Source organism: Mustela erminea, chromosome 17, assembly GCF_009829155.1.
Source record: "Mustela erminea isolate mMusErm1 chromosome 17, mMusErm1.Pri, whole genome shotgun sequence".
NCBI classification, from domain to species: Eukaryota; Metazoa; Chordata; class Mammalia; order Carnivora; family Mustelidae; genus Mustela; species Mustela erminea.
Genome location: NC_045630.1, coordinates 7,178,772 through 7,206,501, shown reverse-complemented (window position 1 = coordinate 7,206,501; position 27,730 = coordinate 7,178,772). Strand labels below are relative to the sequence as shown.

At 41.0% G+C, this 27,730-nt stretch overlaps 1 protein-coding gene and 1 pseudogene across 4 annotated transcripts in view; one reads left to right on the top strand and one right to left on the bottom strand.

The window, feature by feature from the left end:
- Window positions 1-27,730, bottom strand: part of WDR64 (WD repeat domain 64) — a 138,702-nt gene that overhangs the window by 65,351 nt on the left and 45,621 nt on the right. For all 4 annotated transcript variants that reach the window (XM_032318652.1, XM_032318651.1, XM_032318653.1 and 1 more), the window contains 2 exons: window positions 16,568-16,647; window positions 5,109-5,248 (listed from right to left, as the gene is read on the bottom strand). In XM_032318652.1, the coding sequence (XP_032174543.1) occupies window positions 5,109-5,248; window positions 16,568-16,647 (220 nt within the window). The remainder of the gene's footprint in view (window positions 1-5,108; window positions 5,249-16,567; window positions 16,648-27,730) is intronic.
- LOC116576820 lies at window positions 6,666-6,766 on the top strand (annotated as a pseudogene).

Sequence of the window (27,730 nt, the reverse complement as noted above, 5' to 3'; positions counted from 1 at the left end):
TCTGAAGATATGTAAGAAGGTACTGACAAGGTTGTAAGTGGATAAGGGAGTGATTAACATGAGGCAGTGTAATATCTGGGTGTGGGGAGATGAGAGAAACTGAAGTAGGAGACCACGAGTGCCTTCTACTCTCTCTTTCTCTTTAAACTCGGAGCCTGTCAGTGGGTGTGAACTAAGATCATAGTGTGGGAACAAGAATGAGGTGCCAGATATGAGAGATGTTTCAGAGACTTGGAGACTGGCCAGTGGATGGCGTTAGGGAAGCAGAAGTTTAAAGTTGACTTTGAAGCTGGTCATGGGTCAGTGGGAAACAGCTGATATCATTAACAGCTGGAGGAAGACCAGAAGTCAGGAAAAGGGGATTCTAAGAGGAAAACCAATTCAGATGTAGATAAGCAGGAATTTTGTAAAGGGTAAGTAAAAACCAAATGGTCCTTTTCAAGAAACCTTGAAGATAGGGATGTTGAGCATAACAAGAAGATAGATGCTGGCTGTTGAAAGAAGGTTCTGGATGGGGCAGTATTTGACTAGGAGAACAAGAGCAGGGATTCGATTCAGGAAGCAAGAGAAATGCTTGTCCTTGGGTGGGAGGAAAAAAAGAGAAAGTAGCAATAAATACACAAAATACAGAAAGATTTTGAGGTGGAAAAGATGGAAATTAATGAAGCAACACTGACAGTCTCGGCTCAGCAGAAGATAAGGTAGCTTGTGAAGAGTGCAGAGGGGCATCAAGCATCTCTCTGAGAGAGTAGAGATGGTGTTTAATTGTCATGTAGACTGGACAGGTACTCAGCAGGAGATGAATATAAATGACTGAGTGGCAAACTCTAAGAGACTCTTGAATGCAGAGAACAAACAAGGCTGTTCAAGGGGAGGCAGGTGGGGGATGGGCTAACTGGGTGATGGGGATGAAGGAGCTCACTTTTTGGGATGAGCACACAGTGTTATATGTAAATATAAATATGTATAAATGACAAGTCACTAAATTCTACCCCTGAAACCAGTACTATGCTCTATGTTAGCTAACTTGAATTTAAATAAAAATAGAAAGATAGAAACAAATAAATAAATAAATGGGTAGCATCATCGGAAGCATGGGTCTTTGGAAAGCCTCCCCCATCCCATGCCATAGACCACACCCATAATCTACACCTGTGTGGTCACAAAGGAGGTCGAGTACCAACACAGACAGATGAACACAAGTCCTGTCCCCGACTATGGAGAGTGGAGGGCACCTGCCTTTCTGGTGACTGCTGATGTTTCCCAAGGCCCCGTTACACACCAGGCACTGTGTTGTGTGCTCGCTTGCTAATCTCATTTCATCTTCACATCAACCCTGTGAGGAAGGTGTTCTGTTAGCCTCCTCAGTGATCTCAAATAACTCATCCAAGGTCACAGCCTGTAACAGAGTCAGCCTGCAACTCAGGTCTGCCCACTTTTCGAGGCCATTCTCTTAGCCACACTTCCTGGGAGCGAGACAATAGCATCATCTTCACTTGGGAGAGTGTCTTCGACGTGGTCTTCAACAGGATGGTGTCCAGCCAGTCTGCAGGCTAGGTCGCCATGCCCTGTGGCTTGCTCGGACAATATTCACCTTGTTCCAACAATATTCACAGGATGGCTCCTGATTGCAGGACATTGCTTCTTGCTCTAGAGGACACTCCCAGCCTAGTGAAGCTGACTTCCGGAGTGAAAATTAAAAAACAAAATAACAACTGTTAACCCATTTGCCATCTGTTAGAAGTCATCAAAGCAAGCATGTCTCTCCTCAGCAGAAAGAAGAAAAAATCATCTTTGCTATCTAGACTTGTGCTTGAGAAAGTTGCCAGCCATGGTTCCCATTGGTTTTTGTCAAGGAGAGGAAAGGAAGTCTTTATTTCTCCCAGCACCTGTCAGAGTTGGTCAGCTCTCTGGGGGCAGGAGATGGGGTATGATGAGCCCTTGACTAGAAACAAGGGTAGCAGCTGCAGAGGTAAGAAATATCCGAGCGGAGGGTCTGCAGAACCAGAAGAAAGGATGGAATCTGCTCAAAGGGCTTCACCCAAGGGCGAAGTAGAAGTCATGTAACCGGCTGGCGATTTAGTAAAGCTTGACATGATGAAAACTTGTTTATGAAGAAATCTGAACAAATGTTAGATGTGTAAAAACATCTGTTAATTTTGCTGTAATTCATGGTCCTAATAGTGATGACAGCTTCAGCCAAAAACATGCATATGCCTACTTTGCTGTTCTTTTTGCCTCACAGACTTGTTTCCCAGGTCTTTGTGGGACTGGTGCCTCTGGTCATTCTGGTTTCTGCTTTCTTGTCATCCCCTCAGAGGTGATTTGCAGTCACCGCACATGGTTGTGTTTTCTGTTCATTTTAATACTTTCCTTGCTGTCTTCCATTTTATTTGCTGCTTTGTTTGTCTCTCCTCTCCTAGAATGGACTTCCTGTGAAGTTTCTGCCTTCTGCCTCATTCTTCTCTCTCTGCCTCAGTGTTCTCTCTCTGAAGCCCATTAGCCCCTGTCATGTAATAGATGCTCAAGAAATAAATGCTTTCTGAAGAAGTCATGAATGATCTCATTTAATCTTTATAACAATCCTGGAGGCAAAACTACATTTTACACATTTCCGTGTGGAAGATATTAAGTAATTTACCAAGTGGAGCTGCTGGGATGCCTGAATGAGCATCAAGCTAAGACAACTCGCTCCGTTTACGAGAAACTGGAAAGCTGATGTCCTGTGTCTGTTCACCTCTGGGCCTGAGCGGTCTAAAGGTTTGCTAGAAAGATATCTTTGTTTTCTTTCATTTCTCTAGAGGGGACTCCAGGTCTCAATTCATAATGTGGTTTAATTTAAGCGCCTCAAAACCTTCAGTGTCTTTCCAGTACCATTAAAATTCCTTTGTAGTTTAATTAAAATTAAAAGTAGTTTCCTTTTTATAAAAGCAATGCTTATTTACTACAAAAAATTGGTAATAAAAGAAAGAAAAGAAAAAAACACAAAAAAGAAAAAAAAATTAACCCATTCACAATCTTGTACTTGGGTAATCACTAGCATCTTGTTAATTTCCCCTGATAATACAGGATCAAAGATACATTTTAAAATGGGTTAATTTGGGGGCAGTGAAGTGCTCAGCTGGTTAAGCATCCTAGTCTTGATTTGGGCTCAGGTTATGATCTTCAGGTGGTGAGATGGAGCCCCACGTTGGGCTCTGCTCTCAGTGGGGAGTCTGCTTGAGATTCTCTCCCTCTTCCTCTGCCCCTCCCCGCAAATAAATAAATCTTAAAAAAAATAAAATGGCTTAGTTTCTTACATACTGTTTCATGATATTTCAAATAATATATTGTTTAGATATTTTCACTTTATTGTTCATCTATATAATGTTGAAAGGCAATATGTTTCGATTACGTGAAAAGATACATCGTAACTTGCGGAATGGAGGGGAGGGGGAGTAGGAGGAAGGAATTCACAGGGTACAGACTTCCAGGTGCAAGATAAGTAAGCCCTGGGGATGTCACATACAGTTTGGATGTCTATGAGGTCATATTTATTTTTCCTTTAGCCACAGGTGTGATGCTTAGGAATTACTCTAAGGCTATATGAATATTCACCTATATGAATATTTTCTTCTGGAAAATTCCAGAACTTCTATGTTTTTATATTTTACATTGAAGATCTTTAATATACATGGGATGTATTTTGTGGTTTGTTATGAAGTGATCATCTGATTACATATTTTTTCCTTATATGTTTCCCAACATTTAATGAACAAACTATCATTGCCCACCGATTTGGAGTGCTACTTTCATTATGTAAAAACTCCCATATACATGTGAACTCATTCTTGTCTTTTCTCTTTCCTCAGGGATGTGTCTTAACTAGTTCTGCATTGACTACTGCTCTGCTTCATTTATTGTGGCTTTAGGATATCTGTTTGTATCTAACAGAGAAAGAAGAATGCCAGCTTATAATGCTATTTTCCAAAGTTTCTAAGATATTTTTGTATGTCAGTATTTTTACATTAACACTAAACTTGGCAATCTGATACTTCAATAATCGTGAGTAGCATTAAAAAAATAACAGCAAGGGGCACCTGGGTGGCTCAGTGGGTTAAGCGTCTGCCTTAGGCTCAGGTCATAATCTCAGGGTCCTGGGATCAAGCCCTGCATCAGGCTCTCTGCTCAGTGGAGAGCCTGCTTCCCACCCCCTGCCTGCCTCTCTGTCTACTTGTCATCTCTCTCTGTCAAATAAATAAATAAAATCTTTAAAAGTAAATAAATAAAAATTAATAAAAAATAACAGCTTTTAAAAATAGCTTAATTTGATGGAGAATACCTTTTACCGTACCATAGTCCTATGTGGAAACAGCATGTCCCTCTGCTCATGTTCTTAAATAAAAGTACATCAGAAAAACTTCAGAGTTATCTCAATATTAATAGTGAATATTGTTTGTTAAGGTTATTTCTAGGTATTTCACATTCTTTTTTTTTTTTTTTTTTTTTTTGCTTTTGTGAATGCTAGCTCTTTGACCACTGTGGTTACTGCTCTTACACAGAAATTTATATTTTTAGAAATTGCTATCATCACAAGCCACGTTACTAACTTATCTGCTCTTGAAATTTCAAGCCGATTTTGTGTATCAACTGTACTTCAAATTTAAAAATTTAAGGCAATCTTTTTGAATTTTTCATGGAGACAATCACATTATTTGCAAATACAATGATTCCATCTCCTCATATCTTATATTCGTAACGCGTTGTTTATTTTCTTATTTGAGCACATTGGTTAGAACATGTTAAACTCTGTTTAATGATAGCCACTACGACAGAAGCCTCGCGCTTTCTGTCTTGGCCCAAAATGTCCCATCTGCCACGGGAGGCCCATACTGGCTCCTTCCCAGCGCCTCCTCCCTGAACGCCTGTCTTCCGATGTGTTCTTCCCTAAGCCCTCGTCAGCAGAAACCCTGGCAGAAACGGTGGCTCATCATTTCCGTCCCCTTCCTGACAATATTCTTCTCAGTGATAGCAGCTATTTCAGTCAAAAACTCTATGTGTTCTAGTTTTTCCAGTAGCTGATTTTAGGGGGAAATGTGACTGGTTTCATTTATGTTGTTTTCTGTTACCTTTGCTGAGGAGAGGCTGATGATATGTTGATCTTTCTCATTTGTTACGATCTCAGTGATGCTGAACATGTGCCCCACGAGCTTCCCCACCGGCTTGGTGCTGATGTTGGGGTGCCACAAACGGAGTACCTTGTCATCTCCTGGAAAGGGCAACATGGGGGGTTATTAGTTTTCTCTGCGACACAGCTGGTCAGAGTTGAAAAAGTCCCTCTCACTCAATCATAACCTTATTGTCCTTCTAATATCAAATCTCAGTCTGCTTCTTCCAGGACGCCCTCTAGGATTGACTTGTTTTGGAGCCCCTTCCTCCTGTCAAGACTGTTTGGGAATAATTGTATTTACACACACAAATGTGAATTCTTATAAATATTTTATGAGTCCTTTTCTTGATTCAGTACTTTCCCACTCATTCATGGATTAATGTATTATTTATGCTTTATTTACTTCCCAAAGAATTTTAGACAGCTGTTCTTTTGTTTTCACATTCAGAGGAAGAGGAAAATTACACATAATCTCTGCCATTATAACAAATCAAATGTCTCCATCTTCCCTCCTAGCACATATCCATAAGCATATATAATTTGCCTGTAGTTACATCCATAGCATACCTACTATTTTTTTAATTGTTAAAATCATATGGATACACAGTAAAAGATTTACACAATACAGTAGGGTATAATTTTTGTCAAAAATGTCTTCTTTTCGGGTGCGCCTGGGTGGCTCAGTGGGTTAAAGCCTCTGCCTTCGGCTCAGATCATGATCTCAGGGTCCTGGGATAGAGCCCCGCACTGGGCTCTCTGCTCAGCAGGGAGCCTGCTTCCTCCTCTCTCTCTGCCTCTTTGCCTACCTGTGATCTCTGTCTGTCAAATAAATAAATAAAATCTTCAAGAAAAAAGTCTTCTTTTCCCTCAGAATCCCTACTTCCACTCCCTATAGTTAATCACTGCTCACTCTTCCCCCACTCTTTCTTACAAATAAATTTTTATTTTCAGAGTAAAGAAAAACACTTTTCCATTCATATTTAAATACTTTGAATTATTTTCAGCAGGTATTTCGATCACCACTTCTCAACAACAAAAAGATCACTAACATTTATCTTTGTTACACCCATTAATAATATCAATGTTGTCAAAATGCTAAAAAAAAAAATCACTGTTTCTTAAAACTTATTTTTACCCCGAAATCACAGCATGCTATTTTGAGCAGAGACAGACAGACCAAATCAAAGTTGTGTAGAATGGATTTGTCACTTTGTTATCATACGTGACATTGGCAGGACTGGTTGCTTTCGTTTTCTTCCCAGTTTATGGAGATATAGTTGATACAAAACACTGTGTGAGTTTAAGGTGTGAAACATGATTATTTGGTGTATGTATAGGGCTTGCAGTCACCTGGGGGGTGCTCAGCTGGTTAAGCATTTGCCTTCAGCTCGGGTCGTGATCCCAGGGTCCTGGGACAGAGTCCTGCATTGGGCTCCTTGCTCCTCGGGGAGCTTGCTTCTGCCTCTGCCCCCACCCCCGCCAACCATGAATAAATAAATAAAATCTTAAAAGTACAGTGCTCACTTCAGCAGCACATACACTAAAATTGGAACAGTGCAGAGATTAGCATCGTCCCTGCGCAAGGATGGAATGAGTATGTACTTCAAAGTGATTTTTACAGTAAGGTTAGTTAACACGGGCCTCACCTCGGGGTTACCTTTTTTTCTTATCATGAGAACTTGAAAAATTTGCTCTCTTCATAACTTTCAACTATAAATACAATACTGTTAACTGTAGTCCCACGTGTATATTATATCCCCCAAACTCACTCATCCTCTAACTGGAAATTTGTACCCTTTTTTAGAATACAAATTTAATATATCCAATATAATTAAAGTAATAAAATGTACTTGCTCATTTTTTTTTGCATTTATGGAAGACCACAGGACCACACCTTCATAATTGCTACATCAAAATTTCCTACCATTTGTCCATCGATAAGTGTTCCTGCTAACTCTAGTCAAGAACACTGCAATAAATAGTTATTCATGTGGGGTTTTTTTTTTCTTTTGGGCATATACACCAGAGATAAAATCTCATATTGTGGGGCGCCTGAGTGGCTCAGTGAGTTAAGCCTCTGACTTCAGCTCAAGTCATGATCTCTGGGTCCTGGTATCAAGCTCCACATCAGGCTCTCTGCTCAGTAGGGAGCCTGCTTCCCCCACTTCCCCCCCCTCACCACCTGCCTCTCTGTCTACTTGTGATCTTTGTCTGTCAAATAAACAAAAAAAGTCTTAAAAAAAAAATCTCATTTTGTTAGGTTGCTTTCCAAAATGATCAAACTAAATGCCAAGGCCATCAACTAGATATGATTATACCAGTTTCATCAGATTCTGGCCGGCACATGGGTATTAGCATGCTTTAAAATATTTGCTATTTTATTTTATTTTTTATTTTTTTTAAATTTTATTTATTTATTCGACAGAGAGAGAGAGATCACAAGTAGGCAGAGAGACAGGCAGAGAGAGAGAGGAAGCAGGCTCCCTGCTGAGCAAAGAGCCTGATGCCAGGCTCGATCCCAGGACCCTGAGATCATGACCTGAACCAAAGGCAGAGGCTTAACCCGCTGAGCCACCCAGGCACCCCAATATTTGCTATTTTAATATCTAAAATGAAACTTTGTTTTTATTTAATTTATATGACAGCTGATGCTGCTGAGTATTTTCTCCCGTGTATATCTGCTAATTGTATCTCCTCCTGTGAATTTTTTGATCATATCCTATACCCATGGTCCATTAGAATTCTGGTGGTAGTAAAAATTAAAATTTAATAACATTTTATTATCATATGCACACACACACATCACATCCAGCTTTATGGTAAAGACAGGCTAGTTGATCACTACACCTTTAACTGTCTCTTGTTGGGCGCATAGCTAGACTACATTTCCCAGGCTCCCTTACAGTTAGATGTGGTCAGATTATTGACTTTTAGCCAGTAACCTAAGAGAATTGATTTAGATTTTACATGACTAACAAGAAACACATTTCCATTTTGTCTGAGTCATTACACATCTTGGAGTTTATTTGTTACAGCATCTAGCATTACCTGAACTAATGCATAGTCATAGTCTAATTGTTTTTTTTTTTTTAAAGATTTTTATTTATTTATTTGAGAGAGAGACCGTGAGAGAGAGCATGAGCAAGGAGAAGGTCAGAGAGAAAAGCAGACTCCCCATGGAGCTGGGAGCCCGATGCGGGACTCGATCCCGGGACCCCAGGATCATGACCTGAGCCGAAGGCAGTCGTCCAACCAACTGAGCCACCCAGGCATCCCGATAGTCTAATTGTTTTAATTAATTAACTAATTATTTTAAAAAAGATTTTATTTATTTATTTGACAGAGATTACAAGGAGGCAGAGAGGTAGGCAGAAAGAGAGGGGGAAGCAGGCTCCCCGCTGAGCAGAGAGCCCGATGTGGGGCTCCATCCCAGGACCCTGAGATCATGACCTGAGCTGAAGGCAGAGGCTTAACCTACTGAGCCACCCAGGTGCCCCAATTTTTTTTAATTAAATGATTTACTGTACTTTAATTTAATGATTTAAATACAATTTGTCCAGAATCACATATCAGCAAATGGTATCACAGTAGGAATATTTGATGCATTCTTGAGCATCTTATTTATTTCCCAGGACCTTCAGGGCACTAGGAAAAATAGATTAAATAATAACGTTATAGCCTAAGTTATAATTTATATGTAGCCTAAGTTATAAACTCACAATTTATGTATTAACAAAATCTAAAATTCAAAGGGGTCATGTTAATCAGGTAGTGTATATTTTGTAGCCCACAGGATGAATTTGCTGATATATATTGGACTTTTTATGGAAATATACTTGCACACACTGAAAGAACCAGTCAGTTACGTGGGAGAATTAGGTGACTTGCCAGTTGGATATTCATAACCCAGGGAAATGTGATAGACACAGATATTTTCACAATTCCATGTTTATGTTGTCTGGCTCCATGAAAAAAGGGAAAAGAGTATTTTCTTAACCTTTTTCTTTCTCCCCTTTGAGTATTCTAAACCATTCTTCAAATTGTAGCCTGACTGTATTTCCAAGACTATTTCAGAAAGTCTTCAGAGTCTTTAAAACCAAGAGCCCCTCCCTATGAACCCCTTGCCCCTGGCATCTTTTATAATTAATGACCCAATTTTCTGGACCATCCACTTAAAAGCAGAACTTATTTCTTATTATACCATCTCGAGTGTGTAACCCACAGCAGGAGTTCACATATTTATTGAGCTCCCATAACTTCAATCTTGGGATGCTGAATCCTGGCCCAGAGGTTTAACTATCTAGTGGCACAAGAGAGGGAAAACCTGTATCCAAACAAAAATAAGCCTCTGTTGAATGTTCGCCTGACTCCTGTTTCATTCCAGAGGTCTCTGGGGACCTGAGTCTAGAGATGGGCTGAAAAATCTCAGGGCCACAGCTCACTCTTACTTTCCATTTCTCTGGCAACTGGTATGGATAGAATTACTTCCTCAAAATTCAAATGATGAAATCTTGACCCCTAATGTGATGGTGTTTGGAAATGGGGCCTTTGGGAGATAATAAATTTAAATGAAGTTACGAGAGTGGGGCCCTAATGATGGGATTAGTGTCCTTGTAAGAAGAGACCAGAGAGCTTGCTTCCTCTCTGAGAGCGAGAAAACAGGATCTGCAGGCCATCTAGAGGGCTCTCGTAGACATTGACCACATCCTGGCACTTTGACCTCGGACTTCCAACCTCTAAAACTGTGAGAAATAAATTCCTGCTGTTTAAACCATCCAGCCTATGGTATTTTGTTATGGCAACCTAAGCTGACCAAGACAGCACCCAAGATATTTTAAGGACTATTTTCAATGGGTAAGTGGGATATTTTCTTTGTTTCATTTCCTTGTTTCTTTCTTTCTTTCTTTCTTTCTTTCTTTCTTTCTTTCTTTCTTTCTTTTTTTTTAAAGATTTTATTTATTTATTTGAGAGAGAGACAGTGAGAGAGAGCATGAGCGAGGAGAAGGTCAGAGAGCGAAGCAGACTCCCCATGGAGCTGGGAGCCCGATGCGGGACTCGATCCCGGGACTCCGGGATCATGACCTGAGCCGAAGGCAGTCGTCCAACCAACTGAGCCACCCAGGCATCCCTCCTTGTTTCTTTCTTTCTTTCTTTTAAGTAGGATATTTTTTTAAACTTAAAACTTCCATGTTATCCTTATTAACAAGAAGAAAAATATCTTGAGAAATTACTTTACACTTGACATTTTGCTAGATGTTGAAGATACAAAAAAATTCTAGATACTGACCCTACTAAAAGTCTTTTCATTTTTTCTTCAGAAGACCAAAACATTCCCTTTCAGACTTAGTTCCAACCCTTCCTTCCTAATGCTGCCCCTGATCACCGTCCCCAGCCTCAGATGGCATTAAGGCCGCTTCTTCCCATTCTGAGGGCGATTGGTTCAGATTTTGTTTATGGCATGAACTCTATCCAGCTATTGAGGTTTGTATAAAGATCTGTTTACCCATTATCTGGTGAGGCCGTATTTCTCATCTATAGTGTTTGACAAATAGCAAGTACATAATATGTGTTTGCTAAGTAAGTGAGTTGACTAATCAAGTAACTCATGAAGTGCTTAAAAAATACTGGTTTTGGGAAAGTCTACCTTGATTTGAAACAGGGCTCTATAGCTCACGAGCCTTATGGCTCAAAGAAGTGATCTCACCTCCTGTGTCTGGGTTTCCTTATCTGTATATATAATGGGGATGGCCAGAATTTATGTCATAACCTCACTGTGAGACTACATGGGGTCATCCATGGATAATCTGAGCGGTTCCTGGAATATGAGCTAATTCTACTCTGTTCTTCTTCTAAGTCCCTGCCCTTTGCAACACGTTTTGTAAAACGCTTGGGGGAAAGAGAAAGGAACTGATATACAGATGTATGAAACATGGGCCCTGCTCTGGAGAGTTTGAAATCTAGTGGTCCTCTAGGGCAAGCATAAAAGTTAGAGAGGGAAAGGAAGTAGTCACAGCAAATAACAATATGAAGGTAGGTCTTAATACTATAAACAATACATTATGGTTCGTTAGGGGTTAATCCCTTGTTCCTTTGTTATTTTCCATTTATTTTCAGTTTCTCTCTTTTTGTTAACCAGGATTCTGATAAAGTCACATATAAAGATAGGGTTTTCTTTCCTTTAGCAAGTTCTTATCTCAGCTGGTGAGTCAGTGGATCCAAATGTCTCACTCTTGAGGACATGAGCTGGCTCAGTGCACAGAGAAAAGGAAGGGAGGGATGGACTGTGGGAACCAGGTTACAGTGGTCTGGGGGTCCAGGGGGGAGGAGCAGGGGCTGGGAGCAAAGAGAACAGACTGGAGCATCCAGCTGCCTAGTCACATGTCAGGTGATGAGTTGAGGCAAACCATTCTCTTTTCTGGGGCCTCAATTTTCTTATCTGTATAGTTTTGATCTTCCAAGATTCCCTCCCATTCTGAGGTTTTATGATTGTGTGCTGTGGAGGGAGAGGTTACTACCCTGGGAATACAGAGCAATCTGGAATTGTAAAGGTCTCGAGATAATACCCGTAAAGCAGTATCTTGCTTGCGTTGACTTTTTGCTGGAAATGGCTGAGAAGTCTCGCCCTTGCTGCAGTATGTTCAGAACCTGAGCCTCAGGCCCCCAAGTGGTTGGCCAGGCTGCCCCTGAACTGGACTTTATCACTCCTGGAAGATGAGGTCAGGCTACCCTTAGAAGGAAATCTATGACTTGGGTGCCACAGGAAGAAGGGTACAACAGAAGACTGCCATGTGGGAAATGTGGCGAACAAAAAGCTTTGTCCAGCGTGCATTATGAAGGAAGCCCCATCTTACCGGGGTCTCCTCTGGTTGGTTACCAGAGGTCCTCCAGCTCTGCTTGCTTTCTGATGATAGCAGTGGAATCCTCATGTTATCTGTGTGGTGGATTTTTAGAGCCAGAATGACCAGAAATGGACGTGATACTAAGCTCTGAATGCCGACGGTGTTTAATCTGTGTTGTTGTTATTCTGATTATGAATCTGTTCCATGTGTCCCATGAATTCAGTTCCATGAACCTGCTCGTGCACCACGTGTTATCACAGCTGTGTATTTACATGCCCTATTCGTACCACTAAATTTTGAATTCTTGAAGGTTAAAATGCAACCTGATCTGTGTGATTCATGACGCCTAGTCTGTAGCAGTAGTGCAAGACACGCTGGTGGAATGAAATATTAACAGATGCACACAGAGCCCCCATATTATCTTGCATGGCAGAGAATCATTTGTCTACATCGAACCGCCCAAAGGAGGAGTTTAACTCTTAAAATGGCCGATAGAGACAACCATGAGCTAAAAAGAAATGCTCAGGAAGTTTGCGATTTTATTTGTTTTTATTTTTGTTTGGATTAAGTACTTTGTCCTGGTTTGGCTTTGTTTTCTCCAGCTCATCAAACGTCCCTGCAAATTTCACACATTCAGCTATGCCTCATGAAGCGGCTTTCATAGTATGTGTTGAGTCATCAGCTGGGCCACACGGTACATTTAGCAACGTGCTCGGCTGAGTCACTCATCAACAAAAGTATTCTCCTGAGGAAAATGTGTCTCTAGTCACTGAGGAATTGCATCTTCCACTAACAGAGGCTTTGTAACTGTGACCATTTAATAATTTTTGCACGGCGAGAAGTATCAGTTGCTTGTCAGTCATGCTGCTAAATGTTTCGTTTTGGTAAAGGAGCTAGAAAAATAAGATTCCAAGGCTGTATGTAGCTGGCCATCTCACAATATAATGAGTGTTGAGGTTCACGAAGTTCAAACATCTTAATCCGTAAACACGAAAATGATTTGAATCCCAGAACTGGACTAAACACATTTTTTTTTCCCTTCAGAAATGATTAAAATGCTTAAGATGACAAACTATATGAAAGCTGGTCAATTCTTAACATTTTGAAGTATTTTGTGTGAGAACAAAGGGCTGGTCAAAGGAGTTGGTTAAGATTAATGGGATAGCTTGTCTTTTCAGAACAATCAGATTTTAGAAATGGGATCTCACTTCAACTGCGCCATTTTACTTTCTCGGAGGGTTTCCTGTAGAGGGTTTGAGTTGAAGGAGGACAAAAGGCCATGATTGTCACAGAACTGAAGACCTGTCCTGTTGAGGGCAATATCCCTCACACTTTGATTCTGGGGCGATTTTGCTGCTTCCTCTCTGAGGACTACTGGGCTCTTTCCCTCTCATCCCTGGAGCACCCCACCTTTTCCTCTTGAGTGATCGGGGCCATTTCCCTCACAAGGAAGAAGCCAAGACAGTCATCTACTCAGCAAAGGGCAGCAGGGATCCAGAAAGTGTAATGTAAGCATGCCACTTCTTTTTCTTTGAAAACATGTAATTTTAGTATTCATTCCCTTATGAGTTCTAGACTGGCATGGAGCTCTTCAAAGGATAACTTCAATTAGCACAGCTCAAAGACTTTGGACCCCTGTTCGTTCTTAGAATCATCACTACCAGGCGCCATGAAACTTGCTCCCAGTCTAAGCCATAACCCCCACATTCTACTCTGCAGACTTCTTACCCATATGCTTTGCTTTCTTTCCTTAATGTCCTTAGTTGAAATTTAGAAGTCTGTGGCCCATTAACGCCTTATTTTTCTGAGTGCACAGAGCTCTGACTATACACTGAGTACCAGTAAGTTACAATATACCTGATTGGCAGAGAGGGTTCCAAATTTTCCAAAGGACATTTTAATTTATCTCCCTATGAACAGGAATTTCTTTAAACAGAATCCTGATTCTTTAAGCTCAATGGGATCTTGGAATTCTTGTAATCTAACTTCCTCATTTTACCAGATATGGAACGTGAGCAACGGGAGATTACATGAGAGCTAAAAATCATACAGCTGGTTAGTGTCTGGGCTACGAATAAAACCACCTCTTCTAAATTTCAATGCATTGTTTTTGCTTGTTTTGCTTTCCAGTAGATTGCTATGTAATTTGTTAAAAATAATATTCGAACCGTAAGTTAGTTTTACGTAAGTGTTGTCGAAGGGCCAAAGCGGAGCACAAATTACAATATGAGTACTGTGCATTTGCTGAAAAACATTTTAGCTCTATGTCCTCAGGGAAGATTGCCAGGTGTGAAGTGAGAGTGTAGCTATCTTCACACAGTTGGCCTTTGAACAACATGGGTTTGAACTGTGTGGACCCACTTATACACAGATTTTTTTTTTTAAATAAATACACTACAGAATTATAAATTCATATTCATGTCTTATGATTTTCTTAACATTTTCTTCTCTCTAGTTTACTTTATTGTAAGAACACAACATATAATATACAGAACATACAAAATATGTGTGAATGCAAAGTTTACATTATCTGTAAGGTTTCCAGTCAATGGTAGGCTACTAGTAGTTAAGTTTTGTGGGAGTTCAAAGTTACGTGTGGACTTTCTACTGTCGGTGGTGGTGGCATGGGGGTGACTGGCATCCCGGACCACTGTGTTGTTCAAGGGTCAACAGTACTTACCAATATCGGCATTTCAGGGCTGAGGCAGGCTAATCTTGGTAGAAAACCAAACGTCGTAGCTGTGTGTGTTTTGGGGAAAGGAATTTGAAGAAATCTCATGTGGAAGGAGCTGGGAGCACTTACTCATCAAACATTTTTTGCTCTTTTAATAAATATTCTTGCTCAAAGCATTTTCCAAATGGTACATGTGTTGATCTTTTGGATGGCAGAGCTTTCTTAAAAATTGTGTTTACTCTTTCCCTTCCTAATAATGTTCAGATCTCCAGTATAGGCCATTTCTTGATGTTTACTTGAGTTTCTGCGTTGCTCATTTATATCTTTCAAGTCCACATGCTCCTTGTTGAAGGTGACTCTGATCTTGAGGTGCCCCTGGGAGTTCATCACACTCACACTGGCAGCCTGGGGGCCCTCATAACCCTTAGCTCCAACTGGGTCTTTTTTCATCACCAGAAGGAGCATACTCCCAGGTTGTCTAATCCCACTTGACATTCAAGCTCAAACTTGAGATGTGTTTGCTCTCTTTCCCACGTGAGCACCCTCTTCCTGATCTCTGGTAACAATACAGTTGCTACTCTTCCGTTTTCCGATCTTACAAACTCGGAGCTGATTGATCCCTCTTATTAATCTCAATGTCATTCCGGCTTCAGGTTTTATGACTGATTTCTTTCCCATGGGATTGGCTCTGTCCTTTCTTCTTCCATTTCACTTGCAATAATCAGACCCTCACCACTTCACTCATGACTCCCGGAACAGCTTCCTGACTGGAACCTCCCGTTTCATTTTATTCCAACAAAACCTCCACATTTTTGTCAACATGACTTTGTCTATGTGTTGTAGACAGATTGAATAAATATTTGTTGAAAATCTACTATGTGTCAGGCATACATTATCTCAATTAATCTTAAGCACCACCATGTGAAGTATGTGTGTTTTTGTTATTGTTAGTATTATTATTAGCAAATTTATATTGTGCACTTACTGTGTGCTAAGTACTTTATTCAAATTTGCTTAATTCTTATAATAATCTTATGAGTGGGTACTATTATCCAGTCCCACTTTAGAGTAGACTGAAACTTAAAGGGATTAATTGACCTGCCCAAGGCCAGAAAGACAACCAGGATGTGCACCCAGAAGGTCTGACTCCAGAGCCCAGGCTCGAAGCCATCCTACTATATTAGCACCCTAGGGTTAGAGGTGACAAGTCTGAGGCTTGAGGAATGTTTCTATCCTCCACCTTCCCCTCTGAACCACACATACCATACTCTCCACAGACGACCGTGTGTCCTATGTTCCATCCTCCTTAACCCTGAAACATTAGAATGCTTCCGGGCTCTCTCCTTGGCCTCTTTTCTGTTAACTCTAAAACACTGGCCCTTGACCCTTTTGAACGTGAACCCCATTGAGGACTCGATAACACTTTGGACTATGTCTGCGGAAAAATGCACATAGACACACAAGTTTCGATAGGCCACAGGGGACCCCAGAATTCCTCTAAAGCCCGTACAGGGGCCCCAGGCTGGGATCTCATGCTCTCATTCACTGAAATAACTTCTAGAGAGATTAAAGATCCAAACATAAAATTAAAATTAAAATTTAATTTAATTAAAAATTAAAGATCCAAACATAAAATATAAAGCAATAAAAAAGAGTAAGATACGGAAGAATTTATAACCCATATCCCGGTGCCGGGGAAGAACCTTCTAAGTGTGCCATCAAATCCAGAAGGCACAAAGAAAAAGAATGACAGATTTAACTTTATGCAAATGTTTTAACTCTCTGAAAGGCTCCCCAGGAGCAAAACTCTGTCATTTCATGAGAAGCACTCTGTCATTAGATTAATCAAGAAGAGCACGGTTGGCAAAGTAGAGAATCTCTGTACAACACGAACGGTTCCCTTACCTCCAGTGACAATCACGTTTGCTTTTGTGCAGTAACAGAAAGTGTTGGCTCCTCTTGGCATGGAGAACTCTCTGACAGGCCTGGGAAACACAAATTAGATGTAAAGCCTCTACAATTCCCTGTATCCAACTAATTCTAACGTACATGTAGGTTGTGTACAATAGGCTCATTTCTAAGCTGGTAAATCTATGTAACCACAGAAACTATTATAAGTAATGATGAAGTCCGCACTGACTGACAGAGTCTACTTGTTCCATAATGTGGTGATATTAGCACAGTACTCTGTACTGTTTCTGCTTAACAGGAAACCCAGTCCTCCCCGCCGGGGTGGTGACCAGAGACCGATCCTTCTTAATCCAGAAAGGATAATGGATGGCTAACTGCATCCGTTTGGTGTACACAAGGCCAGGAACACCTTTGGACATGTCCTCTTCTCCCACCAACCACATCCCACTGCTGTCCAGTCCTGTTGACTAAACCTCTAAAATACACCTGAAATCTGACTTCTTCCCATTCTCATTAAAGTGTCTAGGTTCAAGCCTCCACCCCCCCCCCCCCCCACCAGACCTTCTGCAACAAAGTGCTAACTTCTCAGCTTCCACTGTTGTCCATCTTTCTGTCTACATTCCCACCTCAAATCCTGCTGTCATTCTTCAGCCATGATGGTCTTCCTAAAACCGGCATAGCATAGCACTTCTCTTCAGGGGCTTCCCGAGGCTCCGAGAGGAGCTGAGCTCCTTCATCTGGCCTGCCGGGCCTGCGTGGTCCTGGGCGGCCCCATGCCTTCCTCTCTCCCCTCAAGCTGTGCTCCAGCCGTTGTGCTCTAGCCTGCCCCCCTTCTGGCTGCACTGAGCTCTCTCCCTCCTCGGGAGATTCTGCACAAGCCCAAGATGTGCTGGCCCCAGATACCAACCCCTCTAGCAACCGTCCTCCTCTGAGTGTCAGCTCACATGCTGCCCTTTCACACGGGCCTTGCCTCAACACAGTCCTGCCCTCACTAATGGAGTAGTGTCTTCTTTCTATCTCCTGGTACCATGTTATTTTCCCTACAACTAGAGCATCTATTATATAATTTTGGCATATAGGTTTTGAGTGTTAACTTGGTATCTGTGAGTATTACTATGCTGGGCTTAAAAGAGCTGAGCTTGAGTGAAAATGTGTAGGTTTAAATCCTGACTTCATCCAGTGCCTCAGCGTCTTAATTTATTAAATGGGATAATAATACTACTACTGCCCTCAGGTGCTAGCAATAGTTGAGAGCTGTTACTACATCTGACCAGATGGGGAAAGGAGGAGCCATGAAAGGGAGCACCCAGAAGGAGCCCCAGACCAGGAGGTAAGCAGACCCTGAAGCCAGGGCGGGGGGGAGGGAGTGGGAGATTGTGTGGGGGAGGGGAGGAGGGAAGGAAAGCAACGGGCCTTCTTCTCCTCTTGCCTCTGAGGCTTGTGTGTTCTTTCCTTTTAAACACACACGGTTGTGTATATCATTCTGTTCTTTGTTTTATCACTTAATATTATATCTTGAAGACCTTTCCAAATCAGTACATAAAATACTTCCTCAATCTTTTCTTTCTTTTTCGAAGCTCATGAAAAGAAGCCTCAATGTAGTAACGTAAGTCTAAAGTCAGAATTCAGAATTGTGAAAATGTTTAAATGTCCTAGAGAAGAAGCAGACAGTTCTGACTGGGGACTCATTTTGAGTTTTGCCAATGACACACTCTCTAACTGTCACCGGTAGATGGACTGAGCTGAGCTTCATGGGGCCACAAACCAGGAATGGCACCATTTTCTTCTACCTCTGTCTCTAACATGGCCTCTTCCCGTGTCCCCTTGCACTGACAGCAAGGCCTCTTGGGCCAGCTCCCATTAGCACAGCTTCTATTAAGATACCTCCTGAGTCTCACGGGACACAGTTCACACGGCTTGCCACATGGAGCAGTGTCCTTGTGACCAGAGCCCCTCCCACTGTCATGGGTCCAAGGGAGGAATGTGTCCATTAGCAGAAGGCACAGTGCCTCGGGCTCATGGTACTTTCAGGGTCCTACAAAAATGCTCTAATTGTTCTTAAAATCAGAAGGAAAGAAAATGTAAGTCTGAGGTCATGATAAATGTTTTCATTTTTTCTCACATCAGAAAAAAAAAATATTTCCAGAAACCATGAAAATCTACTTTTTTCTAAAACAGAAAAAATATGGAAGTAAAGTTATATCAAAAATCATGTGGAATATGGAATAGTATTATGGTGGGAGGGACCCATGAAGGCAAAGGACCCAGGGCCACATAAATCACAATGTGGCCCAGCCAGCAGCCTTCCCCCCCAACCCCTTTTGGCTCTTCCGGGGCAGGTTCTCATGGAATGGGTTCTCCTGAAGCTGTCCTCACTTGGCTTGGGGTAGGGGGAGTTCTCTCTCCAACCTCCACTTTCCACCCGGAGAAGACAGATGAATCACCCCAACATTCCCCAATTAGTCCCACAGCTGTGTTCCTTGATTCTTCTCTTCAATTATTTTGGAATTGCTAGTTGTCCCCTCTTTGCTGGAGATGGACAATGGCAGAAGGGTCACAGGACTGCTCTGACTACCTTGTAATAATTCTGAGGATGTTTCAGCAGACTTCCCTAGAAAATGGGGCATTAGCTAAAATCCCAAGGCAGCAGGAAAAGAACTATTTGATATCCTGTTAGTTGATCATGAAAAAAAAATCTATCATTTTCTCAATTTCTCAGCATCTGCAAAGGAACTTATACACATTTAGCATTTACATTTGTTGTTGTTGTTGTTTTAAATACCTGCCCAATAGAATTATACTCTCCATTTTTCTGGCCCACATGGTTAGATGGATTACAAATAAATGAACTGTACCTTTAACTATTTCAGCTTTTAAAGCTATAATTGATGTCAATTGATGAAAAAACTCAAAAATAGATACTTTATATACATATTCAACTGTATACTTTTTAATAGATTGCTTTATTGTGTGTTCACATCTCTATAATATTCTTTTTTAATTAATTATTTTTATTAACATAAAATGTATTATTTGCCCCAGAGGAAAGGTCTGTGAATTGTCAGGCTTGCACATTTCACAGCACTCACCACAACAGATGCCCGCCCCCATGTCCATAACCCAATCACCCTCTCTGTACCTGTCACACAGCAACCCTCAGTTTGTTTGAGATTAAGAGTCTCTTATGGTTTGTCTCCCTCCCTATCCCAACTTGTCTCATTTTTTCCTTCCCTACCCGCCAAACCCCCCACATCAGGGAAATCATATGGTAATTTCTTTCTCTGATTGACTTATTTCATTCATCATAATACCCTCTATTTTCATCCACGTCATTGCAAATGGCAAGATTTCGTTTCTTTTGATGGCTGCTTTTTTATTCTGTTACTGGGTATATCTTACTCTAACCAAAACACACCAGTCCATTCTAAGAAATCAAACGCTTTGTAAGAAATCTATCATGGTAATATCAGCTGGTATTTCTATAGCATCCTACATCTAAAGAGTGAAGAATGTTTCTACTCATATCTTACAATGCAGGGAAATATTTGGTTTTATGTTTGGACTTGAGCCCAGGTCCTCCACACCATTTTCTCTCCTCAAGGATTAGGTGGTGGGTGAGAAGGGGTGGGCCACCCACTTGGCCAGGGTGTCTCAGTGAGCCCCATAAACACCACACATGGCAGGATGGCTCCAGGCTCAGTCTCATGTACAAGGAAGGCCCACGTGGTCCATTCCATAGAAAATAAAATGTAGACACCATGGTACTTTGAGCATAGAAGGCTCCCAACAAATATTTGTTTGAATATCCTTAAGAAATGAACACCTGGTTGACTGTGCCCCTTTCCAGAATCACAGAGAATAAAAATGTACTGATTCTGGGAAGTTCCCTCTGAAGTTTTCCCTGGTCCTCTTGAGACAATAGCACTTTGGAAAGGGAAACATTTCCTGACAATTTCTTTCAAAAAAATAAAAACTCAGTCTCCCATCAAAAGGCCCTAACTGAATGATAGTGTCCTTCACCTCAGCTTCCCTGCTCTTGTCACACAAATGCAAATCTGGGAGGGAAGAAGTTATTCAGATGGAAATTAAAGAGGTAACTGGGGTGTTGTTCATTGAATGTAAGATGGTACTCAGATAGGAAGGCATTGGGGGTTGGGGGGGATTCAGTGACTGATAAAGAGTAGCTATTGAGCCAGTATCTTTTCTCTCCTTGGAGGTGGGGGTAGTTAGTGGAAGTCAAGGCAAGGAGTGAGGAAGAAGGCATTTTTATTTTCTCCTAGAAGATGTGAGGTAAGAATGCCTCACGCAGAGGTATTTTTTTAAGTGGTCCACACTCTGCAGTATTACCTGCCACTGATCCATACTGTGCCCAATCCCACCAAGGGACAAGGGAGAGTCCAACAGAAAACTCTAGATCAGCAGTTGGCAGCCTCTTTTTTTAAGGAGCCAAATAATGAATATTTCAGACTTTGCCATACAGGCTCTGTTGTCCCAACCACTCAACTCTACCACTGTAGCATGAAAACAGCCATACATAATACATAAATGAACAAGCATGGCCCTGTTCCCACACAACTTTAAAAGCAAAGAAATTTGAATTTCATATAATTTTCAGGGGGCATGAAGTATTATTCTTTTGATTTGTTCAGCAATCAGAAATGGAAAAATCATTCTTGGTGTGCAGATGTTACAAAAACAGGACAGCTCTACAGTCACTCCACCTGTTCTCAGGATTCAAATTTTTTTTTTTTTTTTGGATGCATTTCAGTATCTCTCTGATGGGAACAAAGAAAGGAACTTACATTTATTGAGTCCTACATGCCAGGCATTAAGTCAGCACTCTCCATGAGGTAACTTAGGTGCCTTTTATAAGATGATAAGATAGGTAGGTGTCTTCCTTCCCATCTAAAGATGGGGAAACAGATGGAGAAGAGCTAATGGTATTGTGTGCATGGTGTTCGGTGGTCCCAAAGCTCGTGAGTGCTAGGACAGAGACCAGTTCTGCCTGGCTCTGTTGCAACCCGCTTGGGGAGGCACTATCCACTTTCCCGTATAATGACCTGCCACCGAATTGGGTAACTGAAGAAAAGTAATGCTGAATAGTTAGCTGCTCCTCTCTGGGGAATTGTCAAGCTATCCAAGGGTTAAAGGTTCAACTTCTGTCTTGCAACAGGCCAACCTCCTTTACACAGCATAATTAATTGCAGATGTTCATTTTCTTGCTGGTACAAAACTCCATTTGTGAAATTACCATACAAAATTATAACCAAAATGGTAATCATGTTTGAAATGGAAATTTTTTCAAGAGGAGTTTTTTTCCCTGCCTTTTTGGGAACCGTGCTGGCTCCCATTTTAACAGCTGGCCAATCATGTATTAGTGTAATTGCAGTTTCATCTGGCTCGACTTAAGACTCATTATAGGAGATTGCAGAAGCAGGGATATGTTGAATCTAGCGATGAAGAGGACCTGACTGTCCTCTTCTTGAGATGACTCTCCAATGGTACCGGCGTTTCGGGAAAACGTTATTATACCACATCACTTGAGAAATCTCTATAGCTTCTAGATTTATGAGAGTGGCCCAAGGAAAGCGCTGAAAAGCTCAGCCAGAATCTGACTGAATAGATCGATGATCACCGTTTGCTGAGGCTGTCTTGAGTATTTTTACCTCCGTATCCTGACTCTCTCCAGCTGAATGTATCATCAGCTACGTCCCAAGCGTTATGGTAAATACTAGGAAGTTCAGAATTGGGCTCAGAGACAAACTCCTGACTCTTGCAAAATAGACACTTTCCAGAGCATGGATGAGAAAGTACTGGCTAGTCTGAAAAATAAAACCTTCCAGAGAATCTAAGCGTTTACAGCTACTAAGTACCAAGTCTGTGGAACACTGGGGCAGAGTAGGAATTTAAATTCCCTGTAATACCATTACATAAACTAAAAATACATACAAATATATATTTTTAAGGAAATGTATAAACAAAAAGATATATGAAACCCAACAGAATGATTGCCTTTGTGTGTGTGTGTGTGTGTGAGTGTGTGTGTGTGTATGTGTGTGTGCACATGCACAGGAAAATGGATTGGGATACAGCATAAAGAAGGAATAAAAAAAGGAGAGTATGAACAACTAAGCCGTGCTCTTGAGGTTACTCCACTGGGGTGAAAAAAGGGAATTAGATTTGCCTTGGATCCTGCTAGTTGAAGGACATATTTGCCCTCACAAAAAGAAGGTATGCAATCTAAATGAGAGCAAAAAGATTACTATCCTATTTAAAACCTAACACAAGAATCACCACTTGATTAAAAGATCTTAATGCTTGAAAAAAGGGAGTATGGGCCCTGTCATAACTTTTCCCCAAGAAAAAGATTAGTGCCTCTCTTTTCCCCCAGTACCGTCATTATTCTGGATTTTGACAGCACACAGAAATCAAAATGTTCTTTAAAAATCAATTCTTTGTGAAAGATCATAAATATCTACAAGCAAATAATAACCCTTTTAACTGTTACAGTATTTTACAGTTTTCAAGAGACCTTCACTCATTTCAGCTTGTTTGAGCAATGCAAAAGTCCTGGGAGATAAAAAAGTATGATCCCCATTCATTAACGAGGTTACTGAGGTTCAGGTAAGTAACATCCCCAAGACCACTCAACCAACAAGTGGCAGAAGTGACATTAGAACTCATTTGCTTGTCAGCATACTCCTTTACTCACATTCTCTCCTAGGAAACAGCAAGGCCAAGCAAACAGCCCTCCCAGCCAGAAGCCCAGCAGCTTCCGCTGCTCTCAGACTTCCTCTGGATCTTTCATGATTTGACTCTTCACCTCATAAGGCTCTTTGCTCAAACGTGAGCTTCCCAGAGTACTCTCTCCTGACCATCCTGTCAAAAATATGCCTCCAGTCACTTCATCCTGTAACCCTACTTCATTTCTTAAATTTGTATCATTTACTGGATTATGTCTTTTCCACTAGAATATGTGCTCCAAGAGAGGAGAGAGTTGGTCTTTTTTGCATACCGTTTATCAATTCTTGGAACAGTTTTTGGTATATAATACATATGCAAAAATTACGGTTGCAAACAAAAAAATGAAACTTAGATTCTTTTTGTTCCTCTCATCCAGTAGGTTGCCAATGCTTATAAATTATATATGGATCTGGTCTCTCTCCATTCTCACTTCTACCGGTTGAGTTCCAGCTCTCGTCAGCTTCTTTCTAAACTATTACCCTATCTCCCCAGTCATCTCCTCCTTCCCAACCTGCCTCCTCCTTCCCCAACCTATTCCCCTTCTCACTGCTAGGGCAGTTTGTCAAGAACTCCTCATTGACCATTCTCCCGGCCAAAGAATTCAATAGCTCATATAGCTCTCAGGTTAATACTCCAGGACTTCAGTCTTGGTGTGTAGGCCTTTTCATGTTCGGCTTGTCCCTCCTCATCTTTCCCAACCCTTCTCCCTTTCTGTGCTCTAATTATAGTGAGTTTCTAGAACTCACTATTTTCTTTTTCATTTCCATATCTTCGTAAATGCCAGCTCTTTCATGTGGCTATTTATCTACTCTCATGGAATGGCGTGCCTGGCTAATCCTTACCAGATCTTCAAAACTCAGCATGCATGACACCTTCTTCAGGAAGCCTTCTCCAATTTTTCTCCCTTCAAAATCCTATTTAAGATGTTCTAAGAACTCTCTTCTGCTCCTCTCTATACCTCTCTAATATCTATATCATGACATTTATCATCCTCTGTGGGAATGTCTTTGTTTTCTCTCTCATTAGACACAAGAGCAAGGACCTAGTCTTACTCATCTTTAAATTCCCAGCATATAGAACAGTGTGTCAAATGTATTAACTCATCAGTAAGTATTTGCTAAACAAATAAATATTCAGGCTCTAGAGTTTCTTCTAGAGTGGTCAAATACCTCAAGTCATAAGACAATTAGTTAGATAATGTTGGGTATATTAATAACTCTCAACAAGCTTGGTGTCTTCTAAAGACACACCCTTGAACATAATTAAAAAACAATAAATAAAGAGACTGAGGCACGAAACGGATACCTAACCCAGTTGGGGAAAGAGGTATCAGAGAGAATTAGAACAATTTCCTAGAGTTGGTATCATCTGACCCTTGAAGGATTATGGGGTCAATTATACCTCAATAAAATTGGAAAAAAATTAAAAACAAAAACTTTTCCTCTTTTCCAAGATTAAAAAAAAAAAAAAAAGATTATGGAGGTTGAAAGAAAGGAGGAGAGGAAGATTGGGAAGAGTATTTCGGCACCAAACATGTACAAACTCCCAGCACGGGTTATCCAGGGAGCAGCCACAGGCTCAGAGTTAAAGAAACTTAAGTACAAGGCAGTGAAGGGAACGATGTGAAGAGGCTGGCAGGACCAGACTATGGAAGTGCTATGGTAGGGGATGGAGAAACATGAAAGCTATTGAGATGGTTGGATATCATCTTCATAAAAATACTCTGGAAGACTAATAGACAATAGTTTTGGCGGTAATAAAATAGGGGCAAGATACCAGTTGGAGATCATAGCCTAGGGGGATAGAGATACAGAAGACAAGACAGATCCAACAAGTGTTCATAAGAGAATATAGATGAATTTGTTGATTGGTGGTTTAAGGAAGGAATCATGAGGAGTTGCCAGACTTCTGCCTAGGATGATTTGATGGATCAAGAGGAATAAAAAATCCTATAAAATATATAGATTGAGAAGTGGGGGAGTTAAGTTCAGTTATGAACATATGAGTTTGAGGGGCTATAAGATATCCAAGTGAAGACGGTGAGCAGGTATACTAAGTCCAAAATCCAAAATAGCTTGGGTTTCATCAGCATATAGTTCTTAGTAGGCTAGAGAAGAGGAACATCACCCTAGAAGTGCCTAGAAAGTGAGAATTAAAGTTGTCTAGGGAGAGTACTTTAGAGAACACCCCATTCAACAGCAGACACCAAAAAGAGTCATAAAGAAAAGAAATAGTAAGATACCAGGAGAAAACTTTGGCTTCCCAAAAGATAATAGAGTTTTACTGAGTAAGATAAGTAATGCTGAATGTCCTGAGGCTATCTGACAAGTTCAGTGTCTCTCAGTTATACAATGTAGACATTGGCCAACTTGAGAGTCTCTTCTACAGAGTAGGATGGGGAAAGGTTATATGAGAGAGGATTATAGAGGGAACAAGTAATGCCAAAGTAGTGGAGATAGTGAATGAAGAGTACTTTTTCTGGAAGAGGTATAGTATAATAGTTCAAAGGAGATTATATGTTAAGCAAAACATTACTCACATTAGAAGAGACTTGAGTACTATAGGCGGAAATGAGAGAGTGGGAGAACCTGAGATCAGCAAGATCCTACAGAAGAAGTTTAAAAAATGCAAGGCCAATGATGAAATGTTTGATGTCTCAACCTCTAAGACCAAAAGAGAAGATCAAGGATAGGTGTGGATAGAGAAGATTCCAAATGATTTGGGCTGCTGGGAATTACTCTAAAGGCCTCAGGGTTTTGTGGTCACGGGGGATGGGACATCTGTGGAGAGTAAGCAGAGCTGGAGCTGGGAATAGTCTGAGGGGACCAAACAGGGACAAATGAGGACACAAAGGTCTGGGAGGAGGGACCAAGGGCTCTGTTGAGCAGAAGGGTTGGGATTCTGCTGACTGGTGCATGGCTGAAGGGGATGCATAGCACAGAAGAATGCTGGTGAGATATGAGCTCAGGTGATGAGTCTGGGCTCCAGGTGGGGAGGGAGAGAAGGAAGTCAAGGAGGGAGCTGACGAAATTGGAGCTAATGGGGGAGATGAAGGGTTAGAGACCTCACTGAGGCCATTGAGAAGGCATAGGGAGAGTCACAACCTTCAAGAGCCAAAAATGTAAGACACAGCAGCCAGGGAGGGATATTGGGTTTTCTGAAGACAAAGCTTCCAGATGCTTGTCAGTCTTCTTCAGAACAATGTGTTGATTTCTATTTTGCAATGTGAGAGTGCCAATACACAGCTAAACATACCAACGTAAAGACAGTCTTTAAGAAGAAATAAGTCCCTTAACTCATTCAGAAGCCAACTTGGCATGCTTATTATTAGCTGCCATAATCTTTCTTATTTAATAATATCCCTGCCAAATTTATTATCATAATCCTCTATAAAAGACATATTCTTCCCTCTAGGGCTTGCTCAAATACTATCATTTATTACTCCTTTTTTTGACCCCTATGATGCCAATAACTATAAACCATTCAACTGAAATTTAACGTGCTCTGCTTGCAATGTGATTATCCTATCTTACTGACCGGTTGTGTGCCAGTAAATGTTTAATACTGAGCAAGGGCCAGGGAAGTGGGGCTCAGGGAGGTCATTGGCTTATAACATTTGCTGTTTTCCATGGTATAAGTATTCTTAAGGTAGCTAATTTCAAACTAGCAAGACAACATCTCTGAACTTGGGGTTGGGGAAAGTTACACAGTTGAACACCATTATATAATAGTCCTATGTCCCTAAGGTCATATAAACCTCAAGAACATACAGAACAGTAAAATGTACTAAAATAAAAAGTGATGAGTTTTGAGTATTTATTGTTTTTGGTTTTCATATAATGGAATTGTGAGCTCATAAAATTACATTTTAAATGATGGTAGTATTCATTAAGTTTGTCAAATTTCTTGAGATCTTAGCAATCAGCTCTCATCAGCTGATATGAGCTGACTCCAGCATGCCATTGAGATTAAGGCTGTATTTCTTGTCTTTTCACTTAGAGTTCAAGTACTTAAAGGCAGGGGTCAAGCCTTAAACATATTGTATTGTCCACGGTGCTTAACACATAGTGACTTAGTAAATATTTGTTGAATCAGGGCAGCCAGGTGGCTCAGTCATTAAGCATCTGCCTTTGGCTCAGGTCAGGAAACCAGGGCCTGGCATCGAGCCCCACATTGGGCTCCCTGCTCTGGGGAAGCCTGCTTCTCCCTCTCCCACTCCCCCTGCTTGTGTTTGATCTCTCTCTGTGTCTCTGTCAAATAAATAAATAAAAATCTTTAAAAAATGTTCATTGAATTACTGATACACTTCTGGATTAAAGGCTGAAGTACATGACCTGTGTATAGTTTTCCAGTTACCATGTCGACTGTTAGAATTACCCTGGTGAACGTACTGGGAATATTTGTGCTGGTAAA